Source organism: Excalfactoria chinensis, chromosome 12, assembly GCF_039878825.1.
Source record: "Excalfactoria chinensis isolate bCotChi1 chromosome 12, bCotChi1.hap2, whole genome shotgun sequence".
NCBI lineage: Eukaryota > Metazoa > Chordata > Aves > Galliformes > Phasianidae > Excalfactoria > Excalfactoria chinensis.
The window spans coordinates 13137858-13160572 of record NC_092836.1 but is presented as its reverse complement, the minus strand read 5'-3'; the positions used below and the strand labels follow the sequence as shown (position 1 = coordinate 13160572).

At 46.7% G+C, this 22715-nt stretch overlaps 1 protein-coding gene across 13 annotated transcripts in view; it reads right to left on the bottom strand.

Annotated features, from left to right (window-relative positions):
* WNK2 (WNK lysine deficient protein kinase 2) overlaps positions 1-14870 on the bottom strand; it is a 98765-nt gene extending 83895 nt beyond the window's left edge. For all 13 annotated transcript variants that reach the window (XM_072347728.1, XM_072347730.1, XM_072347732.1 and 10 more), the window contains exons 1-2: positions 14610-14870; positions 13671-14417 (exon numbers count right to left, since the gene is read on the bottom strand). In XM_072347728.1, the coding sequence (XP_072203829.1) occupies positions 13671-14342 (672 nt within the window). In that variant the 5' untranslated portion in view covers positions 14343-14417; positions 14610-14870. The remainder of the gene's footprint in view (positions 1-13670; positions 14418-14609) is intronic.
* Between the last annotated feature and the right edge of the window lie 7845 nt (positions 14871-22715).

Here is a 22715-nt window from a genome sequence, read left to right as displayed (position 1 = left end):
GCTGGCAAAGAGACATTAAGTCCCTGTAACATCGTGTTAAGAAGTTTCACAGAGAGATAAAATTTTGCAACTCATTAAACACACACAGCCGATATTTTCGAACACTGCCGCAGGCTCAGCCTTTAATAGGATTTAATATTTCCTACTTTCAGCTACCTAGGCGAGCCATGTGAAAGGACTAGCCATAATCCAGGGCTTCTGAGAGGAGCCAGGAAATACAGCTGTAGGAAACGGAATGCCCTTACCTACTGAAAGAAGAATTAAAAGCGAGGGTCATTCTCTCACCCAAACATTACGTTAAATCTGGAAAATCTATCTCTTCCCACTCTTTCAATTAACCCAATTCCAGAAATGTGACCTCTTAACAATTAGTTTTACCTTTCCTAAGCTCCTGCTAGCTCTATTTCTGCACGCAGCTTGTTTGTGCTGAATTTCTTAAGAAATGAAGTGCCTGCACACTGCCAGGCTGCTGCATCTCTGGCTTGCCAAATGCTCTGCGGTAATGAGACGCAAGGGCAAGCAACCAAAATTCTGTGCAAGTAGCAGCACAGCCTTGCTCTACTGCAAACAAGCCAAAAGGCACAAGTGCAGCTCTCACCGCCTCCCATCTCTCTGGGAGGGAACTGTTTAACCTCACTTGAGGGAAGCAGGGATGTATTGCTGCCCCTTCCAAAGTGGGACGGCGATCTGCAGCAACGCAAGCAAACACAGCCAACAGGCAGTCTTCCTGAGAATTAATTGCTCTCAGCATACTCTGTTGAGCCTTTTATTTTGATGAAAGCTTGGTTTTTAATCAAGCTGCAGATGACCAAGTTCTCAAAGAGCTCTTGTTTTCTACTAACTCTCTCGAAAGCAATACGATCAGATTTCCTGCAAATAGACTTTATATATATATTTTAAAAAGGCTAGAAATGTAAAAGTTGGAACTCAAAGAGCCTCCAAATATCTGTAGTGAAATTCTAGGTATCTTCAAAGAGGTTGCTATGTGTTCAGCAAAGGACTTCTTGCTGAAGGAAGCCAAATTAGTTGTGCCAGCACCTGCCCAATGGCCAGCGCTCACAAACAACTCATTGGTTGGAACATCCGAACCTAACATGGATTTCCTTATGAAAAAACAAACAAACAAGCCCACAGCATTTTTTAAGTCAAAGAAAAGCTTTTAAGTTATGAGGTGATTTACTGAAGATTAAGCCTTAACATATTTTCAGATTTTCTCAAAACAAGAAGACAGAACAATTCATTGACCCCAGTGAAACAAAGGTTTTAGCACAGCCAGCCTCAGAGCCCCGATCTCATTCAAAGGATCAACTCTCTGGCATCTTAAGACATCATTAGATGTGATGGGCACAATCTTACTCAAGAAGCTGAGGTATCAGCTGCATTGTAAAGAGGCAGTTAAAATGTTTGTAACAGAAAGCCTTCTGTCACCCCAAGGCAGAACTTGTAAAGTAGTTGCAAGTGAGCCATCAACCCACCCAACCCATTCCAAGTACTTTTTAAAGCAAGAGCACGAGAATTCACAACATAAAGAAGACTTCTTAAAGTCATTTAGATACACTCTGCCTGCCAGAAGTACATTTCATATTCTACACCACTGCAGTCACATGCTGCCATTTATTTTAAAAACCCGCCTACTTTAAAGGGTCCTTTAACAAAAAACACTTCTTGTGATATCTCATCTAACTGCAGCTAAATTTAAAGAGGGCATCGAGAATTATAGAATCTTGTATTTATCTCACCTGGCAAACTTGTTTTCTCTTTATTAATGCTATTGTGCGTAACTCACATCCATCCCAGCTATGCAATGGGCAAAGATAAAGCACCCAAACACTAAATTGTTGCTATGAAAGCAAGAAGCAACTCAACAGGTAGGAGAAAGGCTATTTAGAACAAGCGGAAACAAACATTACTTAATGGATACTCCAATCTATTAGTATTGTTGCTAGATACATCACGTTACCTACTTAATAAGGCTTAGCGCTATAAAATGAAGACAGATCACTAACATAACGTTCTGTAAAACAGAAAGAAAGAATTACTGGATTGAAGAAGAAAAGAAATGAAACATTGGAGCACACGCTTTCACCAGCACATCTTGGATTAAGGAGAAGTCAATCAGCTGAAATGGTTATTCTAGATATGTTTATCTAAATATGTATATTTAGGTACATATTTAAACGTGGGAAGAGATGTGCTTAGATGCTTCTATTTATTTACAAGTACTCTGCTTTGCCATTGTGTAGATTATAGTCCTACAACAGACCTATATCCTGCTGCTGTGCACCATGTATCATCACCTTTATTATCTCTCCGATAAAAAATTGTCCACTTACACAGGTATTTTAATCTCACAAGATAAGTACTATTCCAAAGCCCTGCTTTCATCACATCACTATCAGCACAGAGAATTATTTTCAAATCAAGTTTGCATGGCAATATTGGGCAAATATAAGAATAAAAACCGCTGCTCTAGGAATGCTCCTGCATTTCAAAACACAGAGCATTAAACAGCTTGAGTGTCAGGCCTGTTGCAACACACGTATAATAAGCCATGGCTCAGCAGTTTTAAAACTTCAGCACTCCTCTGGTTGGTATATGAGCATTTTAGAAGGAGTATGCAGCTCTTTTTTCTTAATGAATCCATTAAAACAGGTGTACAGGCTTCATTAATGATTTTTCATCTCACTGTCTTAGACTTCTGAGAGTAATTAACGTTTCAGCATGTTTAACATCTTCTAGATAAACCGGTCCTCCCATTTTTCCATTCAGGCAATTAAACAGACTGCTTTGCCACAGACTACAGTCAATGCCGACCTCTATGTACGCATCCTGAGAAAAATATATACACAACTGCACAGAGGTGAAGGAAAAATGGACCTTTTCAGAACTGATGCAGTAGCAATAAGCAACGAGTGGGTTTCACTTCATTCACCCAGGCTGGGAGTTACTTCAGAACAGATGAGAAGCATTCTATCGCATCCAACATATGAAATGCAAAACAATCCATCTCTACGATGCTGAAAATAATGTACGTGCCCACAGAATGAAGCAGGCAGCAATGCAGCTGGCTGCTCCACAGCAGCACTTCCCCAAACTGCAACCCATCAGCAGCACCCCAGGCTTTGGCACTGCCACCCTCCTTATCCTCATCCACAGCCAGCCCAGGGCAGCGAGGGAACTGCCAGTGACAGGGCCTACCAAAGTGACATCCAATGGTCAGGAAAATTGATATAAAAGGGAAAGAAATTCCTCTGTTGCTCTCAGTGAAGGAAAAACTGAGGAAAAAGCATGACCCCAGTAGCTGTAAAATCCCCTGACAAGCAACTTATCAGTAACACAACTGCAAGAAGCAGCTTCACTGGGAGCATGCATTTGATTAGGAACCAAGGACTCCAAGATGACTCCCATCAGCCCACAGAAATCCATTTCCAAGTATATGCTCTACATCTCTTAAGGTGCAAAGGTCACCACTCATCGGAAATTATTATAGAGTTCTCTCTTCCTACCCACATAAATCAGAATATTGGAAACATTTTAATGGCTTTTTTCCCCTTTCTCTAACAGATACCTCAGCTTCAGTTCTGAAAAATACAGTGGTAATACAACAAGGGAGGTAGTACAACAAGGACAGTGAGTGCTCTGGCATACATAGAACACACACTGCATCAGTTTTGTGATTTCCTTTTCCTTTAAAAACCCAACTAACCAACCATGCACATCACATGTACTGTCAAGTTAATTGCAACATCTGAATGAGTGGAGCTGCAATTATCACTCTCTGCTAATCAGCTGCTAGCAGCTCACAAGAGGTTATGAAATGCCTTCTCACTTCTTCACTCTGTTTGCTACTTCATTTTCCATTGCTCCTCTGCAAACTCTGATGCTACTTTCAGGCTGTTATCACAGCACAGAGGTTAAGAATGGCAGTGGGTGCCCTGAAGCCCCACAACGCAAATCCCAGCCCCACAGGTTGCAGTTGGGGACACTGGGTCTCAGCTGAAGCCCTCAGTGGGGAAGCACCTGAGAGCACCAAAAGCTGCTGCTGATTTATGTGCTCACTGCTGCACAGGGAAGTTGTCCAGGAAACTGCTTTGGAGGGATTGTTAGTTCTAATAGACAGTACTTTAAGGGATTAATCAAGGAATTGAATGATTTCATTTGACAAACGGCCAGGTGCACTCACATCCACCTGCAGTGCAGGAGGTGATGCAGACCACAACGCTGCCACTAACTTCTTGTGTATGAAGTGTGGGCAGAAGTGCAGCAAAAGGGAAAAATGAGAGGGAAGATGACTTAAACTCACATAAAAAAAATAAATAAATAAATAAAAAGAGCCCACTGGAAAGTTTTCATGAAGCACCATCCATTTTTAATGAATCCTCCTTAATGGCGCACAGAGGAAGGCAGGAACCAGCTGATGAGTCACCCTGTAATCCTCCCCTTAGCTGTAACAGAACCAGATCAGCACCAGTCACACCTCTCACATGGATTATCCGGGATTTAGCAGCCACACCGATTTCATTTTCAGGTCCCAGGTCAGGAAGCTGAGTACTTTGTTATGCCCTCTTCCTACAAAGCTCGTCTCCCCAGCCACAGAACCTGCAGTGTCAGCGATCCTCCCGTGCCAAAAGACACCGCAGAGCAGTACTTTCCATATACATCGAGCCCTCCCTCAGCAACAACACAAAAACAAAGAAAAAATGAGGACAGAAAAGTATTTGTACGGCAGAAGTTGATAAACATCCCCGGCCCCCTTCTTTGCAGTGGTTACTTCCGAATGGAAACAGACTCCATTGTTTCTCAAGTATCTCATTTCAGGCACAAGAGATCACCGCCACAAAACAAAGCTATTTAGAGGGAGCCTGTTCTTTGAAGCCCACATGCCAGTGAACAAGAGCCTGTTTTGAAGGAGGGAAAGAACACCTGAGAGATAGCTCTAAAAGAAATACGCATACTTTAATCAACAAAGCTTTGTACTTCGCACCGGGAGGCAGAATTGCCTGTTTCCAATAATTTTGTAGCCTCCCTGGTTACAAACTTGTAGCACCGGCTCCATTAAGGCAAGTAAACAGGTACACATCTCAGACAACAGATCAATGCTTTCAAGTATTTGCTGTTTCTCATGGCTTGTGCAGTTGGGGTTATTTATTGTCACTCCCCCCCAGCACAGGCAGCCTTCCCTGGGAACTGCACAGTGGCTTTGCTGCATGGCTCCTAGTAGGGGTACAGACATGGGCAGAGCGCTCCAGGCTGCAGGGATAAGGGCAGAGGAATTCAAGTGGTACAGCACTGAAAGAAATCCCACAAAGCACTCATTTCTTTATTATTCCCACCCACTAACACACACATAACCACAGATAGCACTGCAGGTCTTTTCCCCTGTTTTTTCTGCAGTTCAAAAAGAGGGATTAATCCCCTTCCACATACAAGGATTCACTGAGTTGTCTTCAGCATAGAGGAAACCACAGGGTTCCTTTGTAGGAGTATCTTGTGTCAGGTAGGAATCTATCCCAGTTGGCTCAATTTAACATGAGACTATAAAAACAAGGCATAAAATTGACCCGAGGCCAAGTAGGCTCTTTGGAAATCAGTGCTGCTCCACCACCCAGCCCGGCAGCTGCCAGGGAACTGAAGGTAACATGCTTTTCCTTAAGACTGAAGGGTGAGGGACTCAGCTGCAGCCTCCCCTCCTCCAGGACAGGAGACTCCCATGCTCAGAGAGGTGAGCCAGACTGCAAACATGGAAGCCCTCTGGCAGGTCTCACCCCATAGCAAGAGGCCTGGGGCTGTGGTGGAGGAATGGCTGCTGTGGGGCACAGCTGCCAGGCCAAAAACGCAGGCTCCAAAGTGAGATTTCTATTTAAAGGCAAAGTGATCTCAGCTACTTGACACCAATGGGCTCAGCAGCTACTGGCAGCCAGGGGAATTTATAGTTCCTGCTCACTTTAGTCCAGTTCAAGGGTCACTGTGCATCTGAGGATGTGCAGACTGACAGTAGAAGCTTTACCACTAAAATAAAAAAGGGCAAGGAAATTACAGAAAATCCCTTTGTCTCCTACAGCAGCACTATGAGAACTTCACATTAACAGCAAAAGAACTCCTTACTTCCTGAGGTTCTTCCCCTTTCCAGTCCCAGTTCTCCATGCTGGAATTCCCTGGAGTTCACAAGATTTGGTCACGTTGAACTGCCACAAGGACTATTTGAACTCATTAAGGCCAACAGAAGTTGAAAGAAATTGGTACAACTCACACAAGGAGCTGAAGAACAGCAGGGCTGATGCTACAACTCCAGCAGCATATGCCAAAACAACACATAGAAATGAAACCTGGCCAGGAGGACAGATGAGCTGTAAGAGATCTTTCTAGCTCATTCTTATTAACCCACTTAATACATAGCTACCTGCATGAAGCAACAGGGTATTTCCTTTACTTCTACTAATCTATATACATACACGAACACTAAATTCATCCCAAACCACCTGTGTTCAATGCAATCACACTGCTGCCATAGCACAACACATTCTCATCCTCCATTAGTAGCTGAAGGCAATATAAGTTTCCTACTGCAACTGAGTCAAAGCAAGTCTTTTGTTGCTAATAAAGCCATGCTTGTGCTAATGCCCAAAGCAAGTTCTAGTACTAAATAGAAGCAAGTCAAAATCCACATAAACATGGCCATCTCCCTCAGTTAATCAGTAGAACTGAGAATAATGGCAGTGTATTGACTCTGTTTTACAGGAACGAGATATCAAGTATTTCAGCAAAGAGCTGTGCTGGTCTGCAGCAATTGGATACATCTGGAAATGTGATTTCCCCCTCCCTTCTGCACTGTTTCTATTTTAACAGACAAAATTGATTCTGCTCAGTCAACCACCACAGCTGTATTAGCTCCGGCAAGTACAACGGGTCACCCTACATGTTCCTCTAACTGAAAAAATCCAGACAGCCTCAGGAAAAGCAACATTGAAAAGCTGCTTATTGTACAGAAATCTGGAATAAACACAGTCATTTTAATTCTTGAACCGCACAGCAGAGAGGAAAAGAAATCCATTCCGGAAGCAGTCTTGGGCAATACCAATTTGATACTTCTGTGTATAGAATAATTCAGTTCTCAACATATGAAGTGGCCAATTGCCATTTGTTTTAATGATGCCATTATTTGATAGATAGTTGCAGTTATTAACCTTCCCCTGCCTGATTGCTCTTTAAAAAAAAAGCTTTAAGCAGTCAAAAGAAAGTGACTGGTATTTGGGCAAGCACAGCTAATACCTGCAGAGACTGCAATACCACTGAGCTCTGTTCAGAACCACAGATTAGAAAGGTCCATACTTGGCTAAACAGTTAATGAAAAAAGACAATGCCTCAAAACATGAGCAGAACTGCAATAGTCAGCTATCATCCACACAGATGCAAATACAACCGCTCTGGATTAAGATGAAATAAAAAGTCTTCTGAAGAGTTTTCAGGAGAGCTGGTCTAAAAGAGGACTTGGAGCATCTCAGAAAGAACTGGTAGCTTTGGTAGTTACTATTCACAGCTTCCACCTCCAAAATCAGAACCCAGCATGCAACAGAGAAATGCACATGTTTTAGGTGGGGAGGGGGATTAGCTGACTTGTTTAGAAGCTATGATTCAGCACCGTTTTAAGTTTGCTTACCTCACCAAAAATGGCATTGATTCCAAATCAACTCTGCTAAAGCATGCCAAGAGACTTTTTAATAAGATCAAAGATTACCTAAAGTGTATTTGGTTTTCTTTGAAGAAATTTGGAATGAAGATCAGATTGCATTTACAAGAAGAGGCCAAAGGAGAAAATAAAAAAGCAAGTGTTACTCGAGCCCACGTTGGCCTGTTTTCCTCAGAGTTCATGAATAGTGTTCTGTATCCCTCTGTGGCAAACAACTGAAGAACAGATGGCATTAGTCTTATGCTACTTCTTCCTTAGTAGTTCAATTGACATATATTCCTATATCATAGCACTTCAGTTTACCCGTTACTCCCATGGCATGTATAACCACCGTATTACTTACTAGTTACTATGTATTAACACAGCCCAGCCTCATTATTTTCCAGTAAATCACTTATTAAAATTGGACTGAGTAGACTGCAACATGTGATGTGAATTAAAATGTATGTGCTGTTACATGGAAGATTCTGGAGTAAGGAGGAACAAGTTTCATCAGCTCCATGAATGTGCTTACTTGGAATAACGCTGCAGCTATGACAGGTTACACAAGATACAGCAGTTGGTAGAGGGCTATAGAAATGTTTTGAGAAAGCAACACTGGGAATTTCATGAGTTGAAACCCAGGTAAGTCCTTTCAAGTCTAAAAATGGAGTGTCTTCCAAAAACAATTCTTAAGTAGAATTGCATTGCTTTTCTTCTTTCAGCATCTCAGCTGAATGGGTATCATGCACCATTTAGCTGGGCATGCCTGGAGAAAACCATGTCAATTTAGAGAAGTTCCGGTAGAAATTTATTGGCAACTGACTTACACCTCAATCTAAGCTGATCAACCTTAATAGAGGATTAAGGACTTGGTTCCTCCATTTCAGTCACAGATAAGTGGTAAGATGTGAAATGAAGGTGGTTCCTCACTGCATGATTTCTCAGCTCCATGGAAAAACAAAAACAACAACAAAATACTGATTTCCCTCCTCTTTGCCAAGCAAGGTTTTGGGCACGCTGAAATCAAGTCTCATCAGGACAGCATCCTTGTCTTCCAGTAGGCCAACATCACTTCAGGGAAATGATGCATTTCCAGACATAACTTCAATTCCACATGTACAAACTTAAGCAATTGGAAAACCTGTTCTGCTTCTGCATGACTGTCTCAGATATTCTCCAAGCATTACTTGCATAAATCACACCTGATCCAAAGCAATGAAGATGTCTCTTCCAACAGCAGTGCCAAGCCCCGTACATCTCACACAACACACACTTGGCTGTGCTCTTACACCCACAGGCTGTTTGGGTATCACACATCAACACTTACCCTGAAAACACCACTGTAAGCCTGCTGCAGATCCTACTGAAGCTGTAGATTGGTATCCTGCTGCTCATAGCAAACAGCTGTGAAATGTGGCAAGTCTAGAAACTTACTTCTTCCAATCCAGCAACTCTTCTCAACACCTACCCCAAAGTCATCCCTCCAGCTGTGCTCCTGGGATGCAGATCCACCCACACCGCCACCACAGCCCCTTCACACCCAGCAATCCAACCTCCAGACCCCTACCATGCCTCTGGTACATCAGAGCATACAGAAGTCTTGGCAGCAACAGAAGCTCAGCTGATGCTGCTGCCATCCTTCTTTCAGCACATCACCAACAGCACTGCTGAGCTCTCACTTCAGCCCTCTGTTACACCCTAACCACAAAGCAAAGCAACCACCAGACCACAAAAGCATGTTAGACGCACACGAGTCAGATTGTGTATCAACTGCAAACATTAAGATGACAGCTTCCAAAAACCAGCTTCCCCCCCCAACAGCTGCAGTCAAGAGATGACCAAAGGGGTCAGAATTAACCTTTACACCAGGAGCTGATTTTATTTGCAGGCTTTTACTGCAATGGGACCACACACATTTACAGAGAACAGCTTAAACAGGACTATGGGAGCATACAGCCAACCTTTAGGGAAAACACACTAAAAGCAGAAGAAAGTAGTCTCATTTCATTCAAAGGAATGAATCTGAAGCCTGGCTCAACTCCATTTCATATAGTGAATTTGAGAAGCAGTCTATTAATAGTTCACTACCATGTTCCTATTCCTGCTTCTCTATGTCATGGAGACAGCTCTACTAACAAACACCAGTAATACAGACACGTTTTCATGTTGTTGCTGTGAAGCAGAGCTAAACCAATTGTTTAAGCTTAAAAAGCAGCATCTCAAAAACTGACTTGGGGTAGACAAAATTGGTCTTGGAGATAACTTAATGAGCACACAGTAATATCAGATTCAAGCTTCCCGATGAATTCTCCCTCCTTTCTAACTCCACAGAAGTTCTCTAAATTATTCTGTTCATTTACACTACAAAGTTCATCCAGCCAATAAATTAACAGCCCGGATAGTAACAGTCCACTCTTCTGACATCAGATGAACGCTGTCAGCCAGCAAGGACATCATAAAAGGCAAACTGCCACACCAGTGAAAATGTACAGAATGATACTTGATCCATAAAGAAATTTCCTGAATACTTAAGGGGTGATTACATATAATAGATATATATAATCTCCCTGCCACATCTGCTTGTGTTTGGCTATTTCAGCACCCTGCGTTTGGTAGCTCTGCACAGTCAGCTATTTTGCACCTTAACTTCTAATTTCACATGGAGAGGGAGAAAGCACTTGCACAGAGCACCTCAGTATTCAGCACTGAAGAAGGAACCGAGACATAAAATGAGGACTTTGCACTTGAGACAGCACCGTGTGAGACCATTCTGCAGCTTCCCCATGAGCTCCCAAAGGAGAGGAGGATGGGGATGTTGGAAGCCATTTATCTAACTAGAAAAGCACATTTGGCTTGCCAACAGCAGGTTGGCAAAGGCCTGCAGTCCTTATTCATGACCTAACATTTTACTTAGGAGTACAACACTTGAAATACTGTTACCGATGCCTCACCACAGAGCAATTGTATGACACCAATTAAAATTAATTATAGCTGTTGACAACCTTAGAATGCAAATCCTTCCAAACTGCAAGGCACACTAATCCCATTCCAATAGTTCCAGTTTCAGGAAGGAACAATAAACTCATTTTCTCGCTAGAATCTGACTAAAGCTTTCATGTCTTCGCAGACAGGTCCAAAAAACCCAGATTTCACTTGGTTATCACTCGGATCCTGCTGTAATCCTAGCCATGATTTTGCTTCTGAACCCTAAAGCCATCCTTTCACTGAAATAAAAGCAGTGAACAGGGCTGGCTCAAGTCCTTTGTACAGATGGACAAAAAGAGGCGGGCACCAGGCAGCAGTACCACTGGGCTGAAAGAACTGCTGAGCCAGGGCAGGGGATTAACGCCGGTGCAGGACCTCAACTGCTCACTTCTAGAGTCCAAGAGCTAAAAACAAGGGGCATGTGTGCACCTGCAGGGAAAGACAAAGAGCAACACTGTGCAATTTTCCTGCAAAAAGGTCCTCCAATTGTGTGATTCTGTAAAGGACGGCATTTTGTCTTCAGCAGCTCAGCAGCCATGGCTCCCCTCAGCCTACTGTTAAGTATATCTGAGCATAGCATTTCTACAGACAGAAGCATGTCAAAACAGTGCAGCATACAGAAGAGGTATCCAAAAGGCTGTGACTGAGGCCGTTCCTTCACAGCACTCTGAAGCACACAGTAAGAATCCCCAGCTGAAGTAAGTGCTGAACAAGTTAAAAGGCTCCAGACAATGCGGAGCTGCACCTACCAACTGCTTCCTTCTTCCAATTAACCCTGAGGCAAAGGCCTCACATGCCAGTGGCAGAATCATATCATCCAGCTGCACATTCTCACTGCAGACAATTCACCCCCCCCCCCCCCCCCCCCCCACACACACACACACACTACCCAGCCTCCAGCATCACCTGAACACCTGGAAAACATCCATCTTTAAAGAGACACCACAGTTGTAACACTTCTGGTGAGTTGCACCCATTTCTCTCAAGTGCCTTAACAATAAAGGTTATTTCTACAGCTAGAGGCCTAAACCAATCTGTGCATTGCATTTAGACTACCCAGCAGTAAGACCTGGCTTAGGCTGAAGCAGTCTGTAACCGAAACAGGTGGGCATGGTGGAATTACTACAGCTGATTTCTCTACAAACAGTGGGCTCAGAACTCCTAAAAAAGCATAATGAGTAATATGAAAAACAGTCACCAGTCAAACTTCACACTGCACTGAGAACTTCCCTTCCCAGTCTCCTCCTTTGTTTTAAATGACCCAAACAGTGAACTGTAATAGAACAGTCTCTCCCATGCACCAGGCAGTCCTCTGTAACTGAAGCTATTCTGTTATGGAAAATATGTTGGAAAACCTCTACTCTAATTCCCCTACTGAGGATACTGAGAAAACCTGGCAGCAAAATGAATTCCTGCTCTGTGTGATGGCTCTGTTGTGACAGAGCTCACATGCACCGGTCAGAGCAGACAGCTCAGCAGCCCCAGCCTTTTCCTGCACACACAAATTCCCCCAGAGGGAAACTGAATTACTGCCCTAAATGAATTTCAGGAGTAAAAGCCTCGCACATCAGGGCTCATTCCCCAGCAGCAGCCAGAGATGAGGCCCTCCCAGCCCCCATCCCAGCACAACAGAGGCTGAGATCTCCCTTCAATCCTTTTGGCAATCCTAGAGCCTTCCCACCTGGAACCCCAACCCCCACTGCTGGAAGTGGAAATGGGCCTAGCCCCTCCTCCACATCGTGGCCATGGTGTGCACACACCTCGCAGCTCTGCCTAATGACAACCAACGAGAGCAGCCGTGGTGAAGGCTGAAGAGTGCTGTCTGTGCTTCCTAGCAGGGAGCAATGCTGCAGTGAATCACAACCACATTGTACAAGGAAGCCATTGGGGAATAGGGATGAGGCTGCACATCCATCCCTGCCCATCCCACCAGGCTGGTGGTAATTTATAAAGAGTTTATGCCAGCCCTAATAAGACAGGCAGCTTCACGTGTGAATAAGTGTGGTGTACCACAGATTTCCATGCTGCTCACACTCTCCCATGGCCCATAAGACTGTCGCACAGCAGGAAGCTTGGGAACAAGAGGGTCCAGGGTCAGAACTAGGAGTCAAACAGTCTGATTCCCACCCAAATCACGGGGGTGGAACTCCAAGCAATAACTCAAGGGAAAAATTAAAATATATAGATTTTAGGTTTTCCCACACAAAGTCCTACCCAAATGGATATTAACGGAAGTGAGGTGAGGAACAGGCCCTGAAAGATTTATAAAAGAAACAATATTCTACTTATATATTCTCACTGTAGTGAACACGACAAACAAAAATCCAGAAGCAAGAACATATATGAACTACAAAATAAGTGCTAAAAACCACATCCTAGAACAGCACGAGGCACTACCTGCATCTTCTCTCTAGGCATTACCAAGTGACCTCACTGCAAAAAGCCCAAAGCAGAGCTGTTATTTTTAGCCTTACTTTTAGATGTATTGGGGCATAGAGCTCAACCGCTATACGTGCTCACAGCACCTAACAGAGGCACAGCCTAAGGCACGCCCCACAAAGTACCAGTGTCAGGAGAGAGGAAGGGACAAGGAAAGGCTGAGAGACAGCACAGCCCCCCATCACCAGAACAGCATCACAGCCCCATATCCCTGAGGAAAGGACAGCGTGCTTTTGCAAATGCACTGGAGTCAGTGTACACACTGAGCGTTTCCAGCCCAGACCCGCCGCCAAACGCAGCACCTGCAACCCCAAAGCTGGATGCGAGGCCAGGGCTCGGCTCAGCTCCTCGCGGGCAGTGCGGGACAGAGGGGGTTAATGCGGGGAGGAGTGCGCATAAGGTGGTGGGTGAGGAGCCAATGAGGGCACTGCGCTATAGTTAGACGCTGGGTACCGAGCGGTGGGGGCTATAAAGGCTGCTCAGAGCCGAGCTGCCGGGGATGACACCGGCACGCTGTCTTCAGCGCCGGGGCATATAAAACGAAAAAACCCGAAACCATACGAGAGAATGAGCTTACCTGAAGTTCACACCAAGCGACTTCCACCCACGTCTCCGTGTCCAGACCCTTATAGACCGTTTTGAAGGATCCCCTCCCGAGTTCAATATCAAACTTGAGGAACCTGCCATCCAGCGAGGTGGCGACCGCCTTCATGTCAGCCTCCTCCTCGGGCTCCTCTTTCTTGGCCTTGCCCTGCTCCCTGGCCGCGTCCGACGCCTCCTTCCTCTCCGCATCCCTGCCGGCCTCCTTCTGCTCCTCGAGCCCCGCCGCACCGCCGGGGGCCGGCCCCGCCTGCAGCGGCCCCGGGGGCTCAGCCTCCAGGCACACCTTCTCCACCGCCCCGTGCCCTGCCTTCGCCCTCTCCGCGATTATCCTCCTGGTTTTGGGGAGCAGGATAATTTTCCTCTGATGCTCCGACTCGGGAAGGTCGAACGCGGGCTCCTCCTGGTCCGAGTCCACCACGCTCCGCCGCAGGAACCGCTGATGGACCATTTTGGGGTCCCTGGAGCACGGCGCTCGGGGCGGCGGCGCGGGCGCTCCCGGCCCCGCAGCGGCGGCCGCCCCGTTCCCGCCGGGCCCATCCATGCTCACGCCGCCGTCCGCAGCCGTGGGAGCGCCGGGCTGGGCAGCGCCCGGGAACCCGCCGCCTCCCCGCCGAGGTGCCGCTCCGGCATCGCCGCCGCTTTCCATCGGCTCTGAGGTCTCGGCGCCCGGGCTGGGGAAGTCACCGCCCTCCGTGTCCGCGCCGGGCCGCCCCGGGGCCACCTGCGGATGGAAGGCAGAGCGCAGCGCCTTGACGCACCGCCGCGGGCCCCGGCCCGGCAGTCCAACCCGCTCCCGGAGCCGCCTCGGGACCGGCAGCGGCCCTGCCCGCCCCCCACCCTCCAGTAGGGAGCCGAGAGCGGCGGGGGCAGGTGCACCTGCGGGCACAAAGGGGCGGCGGAGCCGCTTACTTACGTGCGGAGCGGGGGACCGCCGTCCTCAGCGCCATGGACGGGGATGGGAAGAGGGGCGGGCACCGCCGCGTGTGCGCGTCGCCGTGCGCGGGGCGTAAGAGAGTGAATGTGTGTGAGTGTGAGTGTGTGTGTGCCTGTGTGTGCGGGGAGCGCGGTGCCGGAGCCCCGCGGCCCGCCCCCGCGCCGCAGCGCTCCCTGCCCGCAATGCCGCCCCCGCGGCTCAGCCCTGCGGCAGCCCCCGCCGCGCCCCCATGGGCGATGGGCGCCGGCCGCCCCCCGCCCGCCCCGGCCCCGCTCCTCCGCCCCCACCCCGCGCCGCCGCTGCGCTTTTGTCAATGGGAAGCGCTCCGCGGCGAGCGCCCCATTTAACGCACCGGCGCTCGCGGGCCGCCAATGAGGCGGCGGAGGGCGGACCCCCCCGGCACGGCCCGCCCCCGGCCGCGAACAATGGGAGGGCCCCGGTCCGCTGCCACCGCGCCCCGCTGCGCAGCGCCCTCCGCCGCCGTGCGGGGCGGGAGCGGGGGCTGCGGGGGGAGCGATCTCGGAGCCGCGCCGCGGGGCAGCCCCGGCTGTTCTGCGGCGAGCGGCCCCTACGGCAGGTGCCGCGAACCCAGCCCCCTTCCCGCTCGTAATTTCTCATAATCCGTCGAACGACGAGCATAACTCATTCATAGCGTTTGATAATTCACTGCGGCACCTCTGCTGTCAGCGCTGCGGGTCTGAGCGCGCCGCCCGCCACATGGATGGGGATTTTCCTTTGTTTGCTGATTCTCTCCATCCCCGGCGGCCGACGCAGCGCCGTGCGAGAAGCGAGAGGCCCTACCCCGGGCGGGGGACCCCGAGCTGCCGCCCAGGGCCGGGGCCGGGGTCGGACCGTACGCACGGGGCTGCGCCCACCGCAGAGGGACGGGGCTGCTCGGTGCATCCACGAGAGGATCCCGCACCCCGCCCTGCACAGCCCTCTGTCGTAGGCATTAAGTTCCAACGAATAAGCTCGGTATGGTTTGGTAATTAAGATTTAACTAAATAAATCTGAAAGCTGATTGTTAATTATTACCTGAGATTTCTGAGTGCGAAGAAAGCATCTGCTAAGCAATCATAATGTGTTTTTTCTTTTCTTTGTTCATTTTCTGATGGGACTATTAAATAACCCAGCAACTTTATGATAAGAACGCAGGCGTTTCTTTTAATTGAATCTCTGCTGATTGTTGTGAAGAAGTGGCTGGTGAATAACAACTCGGTGTGTTGAAACGTTCCATCTTTCAGTGGTTTGCTTTTTGAAGCATCCCCCTACAATGCAGTGTTTGCAGGACATGCATTCAGGGCACAAAGCGCAGCTCTGTGTGCTGTGTGGAACTACAAAGGCACTGCTGGCAGTGCTGCCATAACTGCCCAAACAGGAGAGGAGTCCTGTAAGCAGAATGCAGGAGGAAGGCACCAAGAGACAGACAGGGAAGGGTAAATGCCCCAAATCCTTCTCCAGTCCCTGTATTGATGGAGAGCTCTTCCCACCTGTAGAAACTCCCACATCTACATAGATAGAAGGATGAGGTTTGGGCCAATGAGACAACCTGAGCACTCAGCAGGTACACTACACAGGGAATACTTTAGAGCTGAATAAGTATGAAAACCCCGGTTCACCGTCAGGAAAGTATGGCAACAAAAGCCTTGATGCAGCCATTTATCACATGGCAACAAAATGTAATGGAGTATTGGTGGGAAGGTTCAGTCTCTACTGCCATCCCACCAATATCCACCTCTGACATCATGGGCCAACATCATAAAACAGGAGGTGTTACTTTCAGACCAGCCATCATAGATAGATAGATAGATGGACAGATAGATGAGTGATAGACATCTGTTAGCTTGCAGTAAGAAAGTTAAGCCATTCCCCATACTAACAGCTTGACCTCCCAGTGCTTGGATACCGAGAAATTTAGTGTATGTTTAAAATAAATGTTTGCAGTGGACTGTGGAAACATTTATATTGGCCTTTGGATTTCTATTAACTTGTTTTCTTTGTAATTTATTACTTGATTGAAAGTGGGCCATGTACTTATGGAGAGCCACTTCCAGTTGCACGGAGGCTGTGCTCTTCCTGCTGCACTCATGCTACCAGCTCCAATGCCATTTTGCACAAGGCCTGTATTTTCTTTATGAGAATAATAATTTAAAGACCCACTTTCACAATATAGTCTCAGGTCATTTGTCTTCTCTTCTGGCTATTTGTTTATTGATGCAATGGTTGAAGTCATCATGTTAGTACAAACATCTATTGCAAACGTGTAAAAAAAAGGATCTCTGTGCAGTGAAATCGTGGATGCTGTGGCAAACTCACCTGGCAGGTAGAGCAGAGAGGGCAGAAGCAGTGGGGAAATGGCATCACCTGAATCTAAAGTGTAGAAATGACTCTGCTTGCCCTCTCCAGTGACACAGGAGCCATTTATCATTGTAACATGCATCCCCGTGCCCTGTCCTAAAGGTGGGGTTCCCTTTCCAGGCAGGCATGTTATCACCTCCCCCACCTAAATCTGACCAAGGATCATTAAAAGTTGTTCAAAGATTACTGTGTTGATTCAGAAATTCATATTTAATTATTTATCTGCTTTTATTTGCCAGGAAATGATGGCGTTGAGCCGACAATAAACGCAAATGGGCTGCCCAATTAATTTCCAGATAGTTCTGTGTGACCACGAGGATCGCGGGAGCTCAGATAGCACAGTGGTGTTTTTTAAACCTCTCTCCCTTTACTTGTGCCACTTTCTGTTATGATGCCTGCCATGCTTTAGAAACACAATCGATGGATAGAGCTGAATAACATGTAAAGAAAAGTAAGGGATGGAGCAGAGCAGGCAGAACTAACAAACATGCAACAAATGTGCCAGCAAATAGGCTTGTTTACAGGCAAGAACAAGGAGCAACGGTGGGGCTTGAGGCCACAGGGACTTGTAGCCACTCTCCTGGCTACAGACACTGAGCCCTGCTGTGAGCAACAGCTGAAATCCTGAAGAGCTTCTGCTGCAGCAGTAAACTGAACTGAGAAAACAGATACCAGGTAAACAGCACAGGTAATGTAGAGACTGTGGCACACACGGCTGAAAACAAACACCTGTGTGTATGGAGAGCCAACGCTAAGTGACCGAGGTATGGGATTTCTGGTCTTCCATGGGCTGCCCTATTGGAACACCAGGAGACCATCAGAAAATACACAACTTGAGCTACCGGGGTCCGTCATTGCAGGCAGGGCATGAGCAAAGAGTGAGCACTGTGCAAGGAAGGTCTGTGGGTGCTCTGGGTCAGTGAGAGCTCTGTCCTCCTCCTGGCCTCCTAAGTAATTACTTAGCACTGCTCTTTTCTATGTACTAATGGCCAGACAGCAAACATCAGCCAATGGTATGTGTGTTAGAGATGATCACAGCCAGCTCTGGATGGCCCCCAGAGCTCCTGACAGCAGTCTGCTCATCCCTTGTCAAAAGGCACACTAGAAGAACACTGATAGAATGTCAGTTTCAGTACTTGATAAATATGTAATGGTATGTTTCTTTGTTAAGAACATGAGAAGTACTCCAGTGACAAGATGCTGCACAGTTATTTCTTCCAGTTCCTTCGGGAAGCCAAAAGCCCACCACCTGTCCTGAGCCATCTTCATAGCTGTCATACCCTTGGTTTCCACATAGCTCTGAGCACAAGTGTGTTAACTGGGCACATAATTAGCCCACAGCCCAGCTTCAGTGTTATTACACTGACTAGCTCCTGGTGCAGATGTAGGCAGATGTGGGGTGGGATCAGTCATTTTGATAGGATGAGAGGAAATGGCCTCAAGTTGCACCAGGGGAGATTCAGGTTGGAGATTAGGAAAAAACTTCTCTGAAAGAGTGGTCAGGCACCAGAATGGGCTGCCAAGGGAGGTGGTGGGGTCACTGTCCCTGGAGGTGCCCAGGGAACATGTAGATGTGGCACTGAGGGCCATGGTCAGTATTGGTGGTACATAGATGGTAGGGCTGGATGATCTTAGAAGTCTTTTCCAACCCTAATGATTCTGTGATTCTATGATTCTCCTATTTAACCACTGATCTGCTCACTGTTTGCATGTGAGTTCAGGACAAGAACACATATAAAGTATGACATAATTCAACACATCTCTTCTCTATGACAAGAATGCCAAAGCCTTAAGTCAGCACTTTATATTCTTATTTTTCAAAAAACCGAGCACTGTATATTTTATTGCTTTCAGGAGGAGAAGCGATGACTACCAAATTCAACCACAGTCGGTATCTTCTTCCCTAGAACTTATGGTATACTTCTATTTCTTGAGCAGGGATTTTGTCAGTTTTCAAGGCCCGGTGCCAACTTGATTGTGTAACCAAAAAAAGAAGTGCAAAACAATGTATGCGATAGGCAAAATCACTAAGCTCCACCAAGTGGCACCACGGAGAACGCGCTGCCGTCAGGCTGGGAGCTGTGCCTTGGAATGGATTCAGAGGTGACCGCGATCTCTGCTTAGCCTGCCTTCATTAAGCATTCAGCTATTTTTGTTTTCTAACTCCTACAAGGAAGATGAATAGGGCATTGCAGAAAGATGCTCTGCAATGTAATTATTACTTATGTAACGTTCAGCTCTTGATCCTACTCATCCATCCCACTGGTTATGAGGTTAATTGTCCAAGTGTCACGCTCCCGCGCATTCTGCAGCAGTGTTTGCAGAATGAGTGCCTGCACGAACATACATGGGGGGACTCAAACATCTGTTGTTACTCATTTATATTCTGTCAGTGCCTAAATAGCATCAGGCATGAAACGAATGGTGTTACCAGCACAGAAAACAAAGATGGCTTCTGCCTTGAATGGTTTCCAACTGTTAAACTAATCTGCATGCCCATATGAAAACACTATGAAAAGGAGCTTGCATGCAACATATGCTAACAAAGCCAGTGGATACTTGAGTTCAAGTTTACTTTTCCGTTCTGGTTCAGTAGACGACCCTTAAGTTATGAATAGGTTGAGCTCTAAAGCTCATCTGCTTTTTCCAGTTTATAGCTGACGTGCTAAAGGCAATCATCTCTGCCCAGAAAATGACCTTCGTTGGACAGAAGTCTTTTCTTTCTCATGAAGGTACAAAGGATGTTACTTTTATCTTCTTAAAAGAGCATTTTCTCCCCTCAGTGAATCCATTGAGAATTGCAGGACTCTCCCTGAGCAGAATTCTGCCTCCTGGAGGTGCCAGACAGAGAGGAAGAGCTCTCTGTTCTCATTAACACATGTGAGGATGCTGAAGCTGAACATACAGTGGAAAAGCTCCAGCTACACTAGGGCACGTCACATAGGGATATGATTAATAAAAGCCTATTAACACAGCTCCTGATATACCGATGTACTAGAACCAGACCAGGGTGTCTCATCCCTGCAGAGAACCCCACAGACAGTTCCTCTCTTTTCTAAGGATTTCTCTGCTCAGGAAGTAAGTTTTGAACGTCAGCAAAAATAATAAAAACTGGCCTCGAGAGATCTGATGCATGGGGATTTTTAAAAGAGTTTACATAAGCTACGAAGAAGTGTATACAGAATTTTTATAAAGCCAGGAAACAATGCCAGAAACCCTGTGGATGAGAATGCAATTGCCTGAAGGGATTTTATCAGCTGCTGTTCTCTCCAGATGGTATCCTGTTGAGTTTTGCCATAAGCCAAGTTATCTCCTGGTTGGACTAACTAGACCACGTACCTCAATTCTCATTCCATGAAACATCTTACATGGCCATCTTTGTTTGTCAGTCTCTTTTTAGTCAAACCAGAATGACTAAAGCTCAGTTAAATGCAGCAAGATATCTAAAAATAGTCTTAGATTTTAATCTTTGCCCCAGACAATTCAAGACATTTTTCTTCCTTTCTCATCCTGCTTGTCTAAGTAATGTCAGTGCTGACACTGAAAGAACTTCCCCAGCACGGAGGAAACACTGTTACTGTGGTTTAAAGATGAATGCCTTTTAATATAAAAGTTTCCTTAGTTCCTAAGGGAACTAAAACGTGTTCCAAAAATGGTGATGCTTTCAGTATTGTCTCTGTTCCCCTGCTGAATGTAGTCCCTACACTGTGTTGTTATCCCTGCCTTCACAGCCCATTGTGTCACTGAACAGCAATCTTCCCTTCCCAGGTTCAGCTCCTCGCTGTCTCCAGCTTTGGTCTCACACACAAAACCATCTGCCTGCACTCCTCTTGCAGTGGGCGTGCTCTGCCTTTTTCTGTATCTCAGAGGAAACACCTCCTTTTATTTTTCTTCTGATGCAGTTGTGGAGTTTATCAGACTCCTGAATATTTCTGTATCTTTTGTTGTTTAGACTGTAAATTCACCCAGCCTCAAAGCCATTTTATCCCCGTCTGCAGGCTTCAGGCAGCACCACCGTTTGCATTCTCCAGTGTTCCCTATGGCCAGCAGTACAAACAAGCACACATACCTTCCACAACAGGAGCTGCACCTTGCATATAGAGAAATAAGCACAGACAAACAAATCCAATTGGGTTTTTATATGCTTAGGGAAACAGTAAAGGAAAGGAAGAGGGGAGTGGCAGAATTTCCTAGAATGCATTTTCCTCATGCCCATGAAACAGCAGAGAACGTGACCATGGGTAACCAAAATCCTGCACATCCATAGTCACTCTGTATTCACTTGGACAGAGCAAATATAGGCAGCATTTGTTTTATTGTGTGACATCCTGTCCTTACATGCTTTCCTTCAGCTTTTTTTGAAGAAAGGCATAAAAGAAAATGTTCCAGGTCACCAAGTACTGAGGGAAACCTCTGGATTGCTGGGTGCACAGACCACACTGGTAGCAAATGGGTCCTGTGCTGCAGGGATCATGCCCTGTCCTAGGCCACTGCCCTTTCCATACATGGCCTTGTGAGTGCTGAGAGAAATGGCAGTGTGCAGCACAGGTACAGGGCTGGTTCTGGGGGAATTACTTTGTGCCTGAGAGAAAAAGCTTCCCACCCCTGGATGCTCTTGGAGGAGTCAGGCTCAAAGGCCTGCTTTGTAAAGCCCAGACAGACTGCTGTCTCCCTGGCAACCAGAAAAACTGCAGGAAGAGAAGTAGGTGTACTGATCCTCCCTGTGATAGGGCTGAGAGCAGAGAGGGATGCTCAGGGATCAAAAGGAGAAGGCGCACAGCCTTCAGCACAGGGGATTGTGCCTCACACCCATCTATGGCCAATCCTCAGCGCTTCCCAAGGGGCTGTGGGGCTCCTGGTGGATGTCCTTGCATCCTTGGCCCCAGAACACTCAAGGACACGGGGCACTGAGCTCTGTGGCATGTGCAAAGGCAATCCTAAAGGGAAATCAACCTGCTGTAAGTACTTGAGACACTTTAACGCGTGGCCTCGGTGGAAAGTGAAGCCAAGGTGATTCAGAACATCTCCTTGTCAAACCTGCCTATTTCTCATAGTCTTCTTTATGGGAAGAACTGTTAGAAAGCTGTGCAGTTTGCTCTCTGCATGGTTTTAATGTCAATTAATAGCTATAGAAATCCCCAGCCTGGCAAAAGCAGCAGGCTGATCTCTAGGAAATGCTCCCCAGAGCAGCATGCAGGAGCAATCTGAGCTCCTATCATACCCCTTTCTCACTTACATACTGTAGAAACATAGTAGCGAAGCAAAACCAAAAAGTTATGTTGATGCATGGCTTGTGCAGCTGACAGTACCCTGTCAGTGTTTTCTAAATGCAGTATTTGTTTTAATATATCCCTCAGCAGAAGGCCAAGAGACTGAATTACAGATGCTTTAAAGAATGTTACACTTTTTTAACTTCTTGTGCTGGGAAATACATCTGTAATGTCACAGCATACTTCTCAGTCTCTTCAGTTCAACAGAACAAGTAGCCCATTCTGTTAAATGAATGCACCTGAAGCTCATGGTGCTGTGCAGTCTGCTGGGTGTCACAGGTAATGCAAGGCTGGGGGTGGTGGCTCCACAAACACACACCTCTCCTCAAGAGCCCAGACACTGCTAGCCAAGTGGTCTCAATGTCATCAGTGCTCCAGAAACAGAAGGAATGTACTCCATACCCTAACCTGCCCTCATTAGCAACCACTCCAATCAGCCTCATTCATGAGTGCTCAT